General features: G+C 51.9%; 1 protein-coding gene across 13 annotated transcripts in view; it reads right to left on the reverse strand.

The window, feature by feature from the left end:
- The window catches only part of Ccdc9 (coiled-coil domain containing 9), a 14,063-nt gene extending 7,090 nt beyond the window's left edge, over positions 1-6,973 (reverse strand). For 9 of the 13 annotated variants that reach the window (XM_023704560.1, XM_023704555.1, XM_023704549.1 and 6 more), the window contains exons 1-6: positions 5,924-6,118; positions 5,228-5,296; positions 4,972-5,076; positions 2,732-2,830; positions 2,252-2,529; positions 1,950-1,954 (exon numbers count right to left, since the gene is read on the reverse strand). In XM_023704560.1, the coding sequence (XP_023560328.1) occupies positions 1,950-1,954; positions 2,252-2,529; positions 2,732-2,830; positions 4,972-5,076; positions 5,228-5,296; positions 5,924-6,073 (706 nt within the window). In that variant the 5' untranslated portion in view covers positions 6,074-6,118. Of the gene's footprint in view, positions 1-1,949; positions 1,955-2,251; positions 2,530-2,731; positions 2,831-3,441; positions 3,448-4,971; positions 5,077-5,227; positions 5,297-5,701; positions 5,901-5,923; positions 6,119-6,520; positions 6,540-6,890 lie in introns of those variants that run through there. The other 4 variants (XM_023704553.1, XM_023704558.1, XM_023704559.1 and 1 more) reach the window with 4 other exon arrangements.
- Between the last annotated feature and the right edge of the window lie 4,681 nt (positions 6,974-11,654).

An 11,654-nucleotide genomic window follows, 5' to 3' on the forward strand; every position in this document is an offset into this window, starting at 1 on the left:
TATATATGGAAAATAAAATAAAAGGGGTAATGTGGCTGGCGAGATAGCTCAGCGCACTAAAGCGCCTGCTTAGGCAAGCTTAGGCAAGTGCAGGAACTGTGGTTCAACCCCAGGCACCACATGCCATGCCCGCCTCGCCCTGAGGGGCTGAGCCAGCTGTAATCCCAGTGCTGAAGAGGCTGAAACCTGGAGGATCACTATGAGTCCACGCTGCGTAATGACACCCTGTAACAACCAACTAAATAAAGCAATGAAATCTAGAAAAAAAGAATAAGGGCTGGTGAGATGGCTCAGTGGTCTAAAGCACCTACTAAGAATAAACTAAGCTAAGCAAAACACAGGGACCGCGGTTCAATCCCCCAGCACCAGCACCACATGCCAGCCAGCCCCGCCCCCTGGTGGGCTGAGCTGGCCACACACACACAAAATAAATAAATAAACATTAAAAAAAAAGAATAAAATCCTGATGTGATGGCATATGCCTATAATCCCAGCACGTGGGAAGCTGAGGCAGGGGGACCGTGGTGAGTTCATGGTCAGCCTGGGCTACAGAGTAGAACCCTGTCTCAAAATTTTAAAAAACAGAGGGCCTGCCCATTAGCTCAGTTGTTTAAGTGCCTGCTTAAAAACACAGTGAGGCTCAGGTTGCACTGGTTCGAACCCAGATACTCCAGCCAAACCAGAAATGCCCTGAGTGGCATGTTCAGGCCTCATCTGCCCCCCCTCCAAAAAAAATTAAAACAAAAAGAATAGACAAAAATGAAAGATACTAGTAAGGACTTGAAAATGAAAAAAAAAAATCCAAAACAATGACACAGAAAGCATAACCATTCTTAAACAAGGGGGTGGCAGGTGGGCAGGCACCTGGCTAGCATCAGATATTGTTCTGTGTTCCCAGTACGTTACTGAGCAGCACAAGGACCTGTGCCTGGATTGTGAGAACAGTAGTAAACACTTCCATCCAGAGCTGGGAATGCTGGTGTGTGCAATGGAGGGGCCCAGCCTCCAATAAAACCCAGGGCACTGAACATTGCCTGGGCATCCTGGCAGACATGTGTGGTCAAAGCTCATGGCTTCCTGGCATGCGCAAGGGCCTAAATTCAATCCCTGGTTCCACCAAAAAAAAAAAAGCTCATGGGTTAAGGACTAAGTACACCCTGGAGTCTGAGGAGCTTAAGCCTGGTCCTGCAGGCTCTTATGCCTTTGCCTTGCTGATTTTGCTGTACTCCTTCGCTGTCATAAAGTTGAGTCTTCCCAGCAAATCACTAACCCTGGGAAAGACTTGTTGCCACAGTTACAATGATGGTAAGAACTGTAGTAACTTGGCAGGTAACTAGTACCCACAATCAATTCTTCCCTTTCCATGGTAATAAAATTTTAGAACACATAGCTAGAGAGAACATTTTCACTCCCCTGAATCCTGTATGGCTGGGTGTGGCCGGGTATCTCAATACTGGCTGACAGAATGGGAAAACGAGTGCAAACACAGACTGTGTTCCTCTCCTGTGAACTGGCCCGCAACTGTGTAGGTGGCCCACCTTCACCACGTAATAACCGAGCTGAGTGACCATCAAGCAACCCAGGCCCCAGGATGGCACCATAGAGCAAGGCCACCTACTCAAGCCACTCACCTCATTGTGACTAGCAGACAAGAGAGAGAAATTTCCTCTTTGTAAGCCACATACTCTGGGGCCTTGGTCAGGGCGGCTTAGCATGCCATTTACTACTGTGTGCTCACTGTGTGCACAGACTCCTCACAGGAACGTGCAAGTCTAATCACTGCCAGAGGAGCAAACCCTGGCTCTCACAGAAGGTGGCGACCTGCCCAAGCACAGCTAACTACACAACTACTGGACCCAAGACCCTGTGGATGTGGGCAACACAGCCAGCCAGCCTCTGCCAGCTGACCCCACAAGCCAGATGCAGAGAGCAATGACAGCAAACTCGCTGCTCCCTACAGACCTGGGGAGACAGCAGAGACAACAGGGACCCCAGAACAGAGCCCCAACACAGTACACCAGACAAGACAGTGCCAGCAAGAGGAGAGATGGGGTGAGAGGACAAGCCCAATAGCATGTCCTCGTGCCAGAGAGCGAGAAAGAGGCACACAGGAAGGGAAAACAGACACACTACACCAGTCAGGAGGGGAAGGTAGAAGGCTGCACAGTGCCCAGATGGAGGCCAGGAAACATCCCGCTTGAGTGTAGGAAAGAAAGGACCGAGGAAGCCGGACCTTCCATCTGAGCAGCACGCCCACTTTGCTCCTACCTTGGATTTGCGGTCGGAGGCCGTGCTGTCACTGGCTCCTGAGAGACGAGGGGACCCTCGGCCCCGGCCCCTTCGGCCCCGGCCCCCAGCTCCTCCTCCAGCTCCTCCTCGAGGCTGCTCCCCAGGTCTGTCCTCCCAGCTTCGAGATGCCCGGCCCACACCTGCCCGGCCCCCCTGCTGTGGGGCAGTCCGACCCCCTCTGCTGGCCCCTGGGGGTCGAGGTGTCCCGGAAGACCTCCTGGAAGGTCCTAGGCTCTTTTCCTGAATCAGGAACAGGGAGAAAGACAGACACTAGGCAGGAAGCCTGGGATATCCAGGCCCCTAGAAGGCAGCAGTGAGACGGACTGAGGCCACCGCAGGTCCAGGGTGGCTAGGGAGACCGGAAGGTTCCTAGGTCCCAGGTCTCAACCCGTTCCCTTCCTTCCCTCTCAGGAGTCCTCCACCCCAGTGATGAACTCAGCACCTCGACCACCATGTTCTCCTTCTCCACCATGCGGCCCTTCCGGGGCGCTGTCACCGCTACCCCTTCCAGTTCGGCTTTTTTACGGTCCTCCTCAATCTCCTAGGAACAAACACCAGGGTGCAGGGATGTCAAGGACCCGTGTACCAACTGGACTCCCACAGCCCACTGAATTTCTCCTCTGTCTAGCCCCAGCGCAGGCCTCTCTCCAAAGAACTACATAAGAAGCTGTTCATTTTAGCATCGATAGTAAAACCGTATCATATTGTTCCTGCTTAAAACCCTCCTTACACCCACATCTGAGGAAGAGACAAGGGCTTCCCCATGGCCCATGCCAGAGAGCACCCAGTCTCCTCGCCTCCCCAACACATGCCTCTACCTCTTCCCCTCTCACCCAACCTTCCTGCTAGTCTCAGAACACACCAAGCTGAGATCTGCCTCAGGGTCTCTGTACCAACTATTCCCTCTGCAAGGAACTGTCCAGAGTCTTTTCACCCTCAACTCCTCAGGTCTCTCTGGTCCCTGACTCCCTAGAGAAACCAACTTTCCCATCTTCCTCTGTTCTCATCTCAAATTCACTAGAGAACAAGAATATCCACCTGCATGTTCACTGATGTAAAACCCAAACCCTAGAACACTACGTGGCACACAAGAAAACTTGAAAAAAAAAAAAAAAAAAAAAAATGAACATATGAAGAATGAACAAATAAAACCCACTCCTCCTCCCAGGTCCCTCCCTGAGGACGTGGGCTCGGGCTCGGGCCCTGGCCCCTGCTCCCTCCTCTCATGGCCCACTGCCCTGTCACCCAGATCTTCTCAGCAGCCCAGCCCTGAGCCAGGCCATCCTCCTGGCTCCTTGCCCCACTTCCTTTTTGGTCTCTGGACTGCAGTACAGTAGTCCCTCACTATTTCACGGTTCGACTTTCACAGACTCCCTGTTTTGCAAACTTTCAAAAAAAATTAATCTAAATTATTTATCGCGATTTTTTGCTATATTGCGGGATTCTGCAGTACCATACAGTATATGTATATTATTAACATTATGTAGGTTTACGAGTTTAAAAAATGGTTAAGTACATTAAAAGTGTTTTCTTTTTTTTGGCCAGCTCAGCCCACCTGGGTGTGTCAGGGAACAAACAGTGGTCCCGGGCGCCTGCCTAAGCTTGCGTAAGCAGGTGCTTTAGATGGTTGAGTTACCTCACCGGGTATAGAAATGTTTTCTGAAAGTGTGGGAAAGGTTTATAAGAGTGTGGGAAGGGTTGTTTTTGTTTTTTTTTTTTGTTTGTTTGTTTGTTTGTTTTTTTGCGGGGGAAGAGCCTATAAAGCCTTAAGACATAAGATAGACAGGAACTGGGGAGATAGCTCAGTAGAATAAACGCTTACCTGGCAAGTGCAAGAGCCTGAGTTCAATCCCCAGTTCCACAAAATAAAAAGATAGATAGGCTAAAATAAACGTAACATCGCTACTTCGCTGCTTTTCACTTATTGCGGGGGTGTCTGGAACATAACCATGATAAGTTAAGGACCACTGTATATTGCCTCCTCAAGCCCTCCAGTACACAAGGGCTGAAGAAGTCTCCTTAAAAAGCCATCTGGCCTGGTCCCACTCCTCACAGCCTCCATGGTTCCCCAGTTCCCTTAGGAAAGACTCCAAACTCAGCCCAGTGGCATTCAGGGCCCTGCCCAGCCTGTTCCCCGATGACCTCTAAATCAAAGGGCTTTTGTCCCAAACTTAGGCTCCAAGCCCTCTCTTGCATGCAGATATTTTCTCCAAACTGTTCCCCCTGCCTGAGGCACAGCCCCTCTCCTTTTCAAATGGACACTGTCTGCTCACCCCTCAGGCCTCTTGAGTCCCCTCGTCCAGAAACTCCTCGCTAATATCCCTGAGCTAGGTCCACAGACCCCGAGGTTCCCCCACACTATCCCTGTCCATGTTGGGCTGTGGAACTGAGGACAAGGTTCTCTCCCCAACTAGACCAGGAGCCTGGAAAGCCAGGCCTACAGCTATCTCAGTCAGGACTGTGTCCCATGTACCACTCAACACAGGGTTTGGTATAGTAAAAAGCTCAATCTGTGATAAATGGCTAAATGACGGCATGAAAGAAGGAATGTAGGCCAAGGCCTTCGACGTTTATCCTGAAAGTGATGGGGAGCCATGAAAAATTTGTAAGTAAGGGAGAAGTGAGAAAAACTCACTGCGGGGAGGAGAGGGGATGGGGTCTCCCAGGGCAGGGCTAGGGCACCTGGTAGCGCCGGATGAGGGCCTCATTCTTCCTCCGGAGAGCCTCGATCCTCTTGTCCAGCTCAGCATCCTTCTCTTCCTTTGATTTCAAATCCAGTGTGGCTGCCTGAAATGAAGAGGCAGTTGAAAGATGGAAAGAAAAGCTTTCACCCATCCCAGAGCCACCCAGCCTAGGCTCTCCAGGTCTGCCCTGTGGTCCCTGTCCTCTCAATCCCCTTCACCAACCTCAGAAACCAAGTTCCCACTTTTGGTCTCACCATTTCTCTGGCTGTGGCCAGGGTCTCAGCAACGTCTCTAACACGATCTGGATGCAAGACTGGGAGTTCCTGAAGGCAGAGGAAACAGAAGACATAAGGGCAAAAGGAATCCTAGTCTACTTCATCCCCTCAAAACAGAGGGCTCTTCAAAAAGAGGCACCAGGGCCAGGGAGATAGCTCAGCACCATAAGCCCCTGCCTGGCGAGTGCAAGGTCCAAAGTTCAACCTCTAGGACCAAAAGAAATGAGGGGGACACCAAAAACCACCTGCACTCCAGAAGAATTTTAGCCCTCACTCCCATCACTCTTCAAGTTGTTCCGGCCCACACCACTGGCCACCGATTAAGGAAATAACCAACAATCTTTTCTACCAAGCCAAGATTCTAGCCTAGCCTCCACAGCCAGTGATGAAAATTCCAGCCCAGACCCCCATCTCAAGAGAGCTACACCTGTATCTCCTCCTCCCAACTTGTACCTTCCCTGTGCCCATTCTGCTACCATCCACATCTCAGTGAGCACTTCTGCTCTACCAGGTAAGCTTCTGAAATGTCCCCTAATCCCACAAAAGCCCCAGCTCAAACGCTTAGGGAGCATAAGCCCACAGCTTCCTTGAGCACGCCCTGCACAGGCCCCAGCATCTAGAGAAAGGTAAAAGTCTTCTCAAACCACTCCCAGAACGACTGGGGAAACTTCCTACACTGGGGTTGACCTCGCTGGCAAACGACCACTGCAGCACAGACCAAAGTTCCTTGGCTAGCCCTCCGCTTTCCAAGGGAAAATTCCAGCTTCTCGAAGGCTGGATACACCGCTGCCCTGTCCCTGACAAGCAGAGGTCGCTGGAGCCCATTCCTTGGCTAGCACAGAACTTTCTGTCCCCGCCTTTCCCGAAGGACTTGAGCCTCACTTAGATGGCCCGGCTTCCAACTGCCTCTAGCCCCGCCCCCTCGCTCCGCGGGACGGCCTGAGCCCGCCCCCACAATTGCTTCTTTATCCCTGCCCCCGGCTTCCCTAAACTAGCAGTTCGGCCCCGCCCCAACTAGGGAGGCCAACCTCTGGCCACACCTCCAGGCACGCGCCTCCGCCCCGCGCATCACATCTGGCCCCGCCCCTAGCTTCCCCACCCGAGGTCCTGGCTCCACCCTTTGCTTGCCCGCCAATGGTCGGGTCGCAGCCTTGGACAGGGCAAAACTTTCTGGCTCCACCCCCACTGCATTCTCCGCCCTGGACCTGGCCCCGCCACCAGTCAACACCCCTGGATCCGCCCCGAACCTGCCAACCAACGTCGCGGACCCACTTCTAGTCAAGGCAAACTTCCTGGCCCCGCCCCCATGGAGCAAAGCCCGCGTCCAGGCCCCGCCCTACGGGTACGAGCCAGGCCCCGCCCCCAGGACACAACTTCCCGGTCCCGCCATCAGCAGCCCACAGGCACCGAAGGCCCGCCCACAGGCGGGCCCGCCCCGGACCTGCCCACACACTCACGTCCCGCCCCGCCAGCGCCTCTCCAGCTTCCCATGTGGGCGTCCTGATCCCGCCCCCCGCAGAGTACTCTGACCCCGCCCCCGCCGGCTGCTCGCCACCCCGCCCGCGCGTGTTCCCGCTCCCCTCACGTGGGGCTCCAGGCCCCGCCCTCTCCGGGCGCGCTCCCGGCCCCCTTCCCCGGTCACCTGTCCCGGAGACCCCGCGGCGTCGGCGACTCCGGCTCCGTCAGCCTCCGAGTCCGCAGCTCCCGGGCCTTGTGCGTCACTTCCCGTCCGCACCACGTGAGGAGGAGAAAAATAGGCCGTCACTTCCGGTCCGTACGGCCTGTTTTCTGGACCCTTAAAGGGGCCGCGCCCTCACCCGCAGGGGGAGAAGAGAGCTAGTTGGTCTGGTGCCGAGGATGTTAGGGAAGCATCTGCTTGGATGCTTTCCTTTTCGGGAAAAGAGTTGCTGTTCACCTTCCCTGGCCTCGCCTTCATTGCTTAGGCTATTTTGCCTGCAGTCACTCAAAAGTAGATACCACATGGCCGGTGAAATAGCTCAGCGGACTGAGCACCTGGTTCTTTCTCAGGCACCAGATGCCACCCAGGCCCCATCCCTGGGCTCGGTGAGCTGGCCACTGAGAACAGGATTGATGGCGCACGCCTGTATTCCCAGCGCTGGGGAGACTGAAACAAGAGAATCACTATGAGCCCGAGCTGCATAGTGAGATCCTGTACCAACTACATTAAACAAAAAAAGGGGGCCGGGGTGATGGCTCAGTAGAATAAGCACTTGCCTGGCAAGTGCAAGGGCCTGAGTTCAATCCCTGGTTCCACAAAAAAGAAACATCTAAAAAAGAAAAAGAGCAGGTGCCACACACTGATGCCTGGACACACCCTGGCCTGACTGATCCCCTCTGCTAGCAGACTTCAGAAGCATACAGATTGCAGCCGATCTGAGGCTTCATGCAGTCGTCCAAAGCTGCACTGTGTCAGCTCTGTACTGGGCCAATGTCGGGGGAAGTCAGAGTGGTGAGCTAGGGCAGACCCCATCCTTACCTTCGAGAAAGGAAATGAAAATCCAACCCTAGAAGGAAAGGGGAGGAGTCCAGGCAGAGGACCTGCTTGTGCAAAGGCCCTGTGGTGAGTGCCCCTGGCGCCTGAAGGTGCCAGCCAGGCAGTAACTGCAGCAGCTGTGATTTCCAGGGACTAATCAGCACCCAGACACACACGTGGCCACCAGCAGTGATAGGTGCCCTGGAACTGCGCCCAGGAGGTGCCGATGGTCCCTGAGCTGTCAGTAGTTTTATGATTTAAAACTTGGACAGTGGGAGGACCTGGTAACCCTTTGCCCTTTATATGGCCCCTGTTCCCGGCTTCTCAGAGACTACCTACGTATAAACTCCTCTTGGAATTATGCGACCCCTGACACCCACCTAGGTCACCACAGCACTTATCTATTCACATGTCGCTTCCTCACAGAGGCCCCAGGGAACCACTCCATAAACAGCACAAAACCCGCCCGAGGGTTCCCACTAGATTACCATTTGCAAGGCTTTCACTTTGAGCACCGCAAAATGCCCACCCGCATTCATACAGACAGTCAGTGAAGTGGGGTCTGATGAACCCGCGTTCTGGGAAGCTGAGGCAGGAGGATCAAAAATTAAAAAGGCCGCTGAGATAGCTCAGGGGACTAAGGACCTGCTTTGGCAAGCACAGGGACAGGGGTTCAACCCCCCATCCCACATGCCATGCTGGCCCTGGCCCCTGGATGTGTTGAGCCAGGAACTGAGTCCAGGCGCAGCGGCACACACGTGTAATCCCAGCACATGGGAGGCTGAAAGTGGGAGGATCACTACGAATCCAAGCTGCATAGTAAGACCCTGTCCCAAATACATAAATGAAAAATAAAATAATTCAAGCCTAGGGCCCAGGAGATGGCTCAACGGTCTAAGTGCCTGCCTGGCAAGCACAAGGACCCAGGTTCCACCCCCAGTACCGCATGCCATGCTTGCCCCACCTCCAGCCTGCCTATCGGGCCATCGAAACCAGGTGTGGTGGCACACGCGTGTAATCCAAGCGCTGGAGAGGCTGAGACAGGAAGATCACTGCAAGTCTGAGCTGCGTAGTGAAACCCTGTAACAAATACATACATTAAAAATAAAAAATATCAAGCCCAGCCTAGGTAATTTAACAACTTAGCAAGATCATGTCTCAGAATCAAACATAAAGGGCTGGGGATGTAGCTCATTATGAAAGTTCTGGGTTCAATCACCAGGACTGAAAAGAACTTGTTGAATGAATGACTACATGTTGTTTTTTCCTTGGAAGGGGAAGTCCATGGGGATTGAACCTCGGGTTGCTCTACCACTGAATTCTGTCCCTGGGCCTTGTTATGCTTTCCTTTTGAAATAGGGTCTTATTAAATTGCCCCCACTGACCTTAAATTTGGAATCTTCATGCCTCAGCCTCCTGAGTAGCCAAAATATTACAGATGTGTGCCAGAGCACCCAGCCACAAGCATAACTTTGTTACTACGTTCTTACCATTATATAAAACAAAGTGTATATTTAGTCTCCATTTTGTATCTGTGGGTTCCAAATCAATGGATGTAACCAACTGGGGATAGAAAATATTCAGAAAAAAATTATGCCCACATGGTGCCACGTGCTTGTTATCCCAGTTAAATGGCAGACTGAGGCAAAAAGGACCAAAAATTCAAGGCCAGCGTGGGGAATTTAGTGAGACTCGGTCTTGAAATGCAAAAGCCAGGTGTGGTGGAACCTCCCAACAGTGGAGAGGCTGAGGCAGGAGGATCACTGTGAAATTTTTTTTTCTTTTTTTTGGCAGAACCGGGGATTGAACTCAGGCCCTCGTGCTTGCCAGAGAAGCACTTATTCTACTGAGCCATCTCCCTGGCCCCTCACTGTGAATTTGAGGCCAGCCTGGGCTACATAGTGAATTCAGGCAAGCTGAACTACATAAGGAGACCCTGTCTCAAAACACACATTACACACACACACACACACACACACACAGAATTGGAGGTAAAGCTCAGTGGTCTAGCCTACTTCTTTCAGTTCCCAGGGTTTCTTTTCTCCTTTTATTTGGCAGAACTGGGGATTGAACATAGGCCCTTGCACTTGCCAGGGAAGCACTTAGTCCACTGAGCCATCTCCCCAGCTTCTTTCTTTCTTTCTTTCTTTCTTTCTTTCTTTCTTTCTTTTCTGGTACTTGGGATTGAACCGAGGGCCTTCACACTGACCTACACTCCCAGCTTTTTTTTTTTTTTTTTTAGTATTTAGTGCAGAGTTTACAGGTTCTCACCACACAGATCGGATTTGTAGTGATCCTCCTGTTTTCAGCCTCTCAAGCACTGGGAATACAGGTGTGCACCACCACACCCAGTCTCAGTCCCACTCTCGAACCTGTGACTGCCTAAGCAGGCGCTTTAGTCTGCTGAGCTATCTGGCCGGCGCTTCAGCTGATTATTATTATTATTATTATTATTATTATTATTACTACTACTACTAATTTTGAGACAGAATCTGGCTAAGTCACAAAATCACCATGGTTGAGCTCAAACTGCCTGGCTCCTGACTCAGTCTCCCAAAATGCTGGGATTACAGGTGGGCACTCCATACACAACCAATAAATAATGTTTAAAATTCTTTTAAGGGGCTGGTGAGATGGCTCAGTGGTCTAAAGCACCAACTTAGAACAAGCTAAGCTAAGCAAAGCACAGGGACTGCGGTTCAATCCCCCAGCACCACATGCCAGCCAGCCTGCCCCCTGGTGGGCTGAGCTGATCACACACACACACACACACACACACACACAAAATTTAAAAAATAATAAATAAAAGTTTTTTAAAAATAAAATAAAATAAAATTCTTTTAAAAAATGAGCCAGCCACGGTGCTGCACACTTATAATCCCAGCACTCAGGAAGCTGAGGCAGGAGGATCCCAAGTTTGAGAACTGCTTGGGCTGCAGAGCAAATTAAAGGCCAGCCTACTACATCTAGAGACTCTATGTGGAAAAAAAATTCAAAAAATAGTCATAAAAATTATTTGTGTTTAAACGTGCAAAATGGGGTTAAACTCTGTGGTGGGTACATAGCTGTTCACAGCCTAAGGGAAATCCCGGAGTTCTGATAGCTCTCTGCGATGTTTGCCACTCACCACCAGGTGGCGGCGCGGCGCCCACCGAGTTTGAGAATCTGGCGGGCATTCACTTAACAAATTGGCCCGGCAACCCTGAAAACCCACTCTCAGCTGTCCCTCCTGGTTATCCGACCTGTAAAATGAGAATTATTCTCTGGCTGCTGCCATGGTTCTTACTTTCTCCAGGATGAGTCCGATGTATGAGAGCCAGAATACTCTTGGAAGGAGGCAGGAGGATCACGGTGAGTTTGAATCCAGCCTGGGCTAGGTAGTGAGTTCAAGGAAAGCCTGAACTACATAGAGAGCGCCCGTCTCAAAAAACTAAAACCAAAAGAAATTCAAGGCTCTTGGATGCTGGTGTGGCCAGGGGCAGTGGAGGGAGGTGGAGACTAAGGCAGGCCCTGCCCCTAGGCCAGGCAGGTAGAAGACAAAGGCGGCCTCGGAGATGAGCTCCAGAATGAATGGGAGAGGAAGGGAGGCGACGCAGCGGCCGGCTGGAGGAGGAGGCGGGGTGAGCAGTTTACAGGCCTCTCCTCAGGAGGACTGAACAGATAATTTTATGATCGCTTTAAGCCTTCTCAGGTTTTATTACTGTGGTGTCACCAGTCCCTCAAGAGGGTCGGTAAGGGGCTGGGGATATAGCTCACTGGCACAGCACCTCTCTGGCAAGCACAAGGTCCTGAGTTTGATTCCCAGTACCAAAAAAGAAAAAAAGTCTAATTTATGGCCAGGGAGACAGCCCAGTAGAATAAGTGCTCGCCTGGCAAGTGCAAGGGCCTGAGTTCAAGCCTCAGTTCTGAAAA

Source organism: Octodon degus, unplaced genomic scaffold (genome assembly GCF_000260255.1).
Source record: "Octodon degus isolate 3935 unplaced genomic scaffold, OctDeg1.0 scaffold00197, whole genome shotgun sequence".
In the NCBI taxonomy this organism is placed as follows: Eukaryota; Metazoa; Chordata; class Mammalia; order Rodentia; family Octodontidae; genus Octodon; species Octodon degus.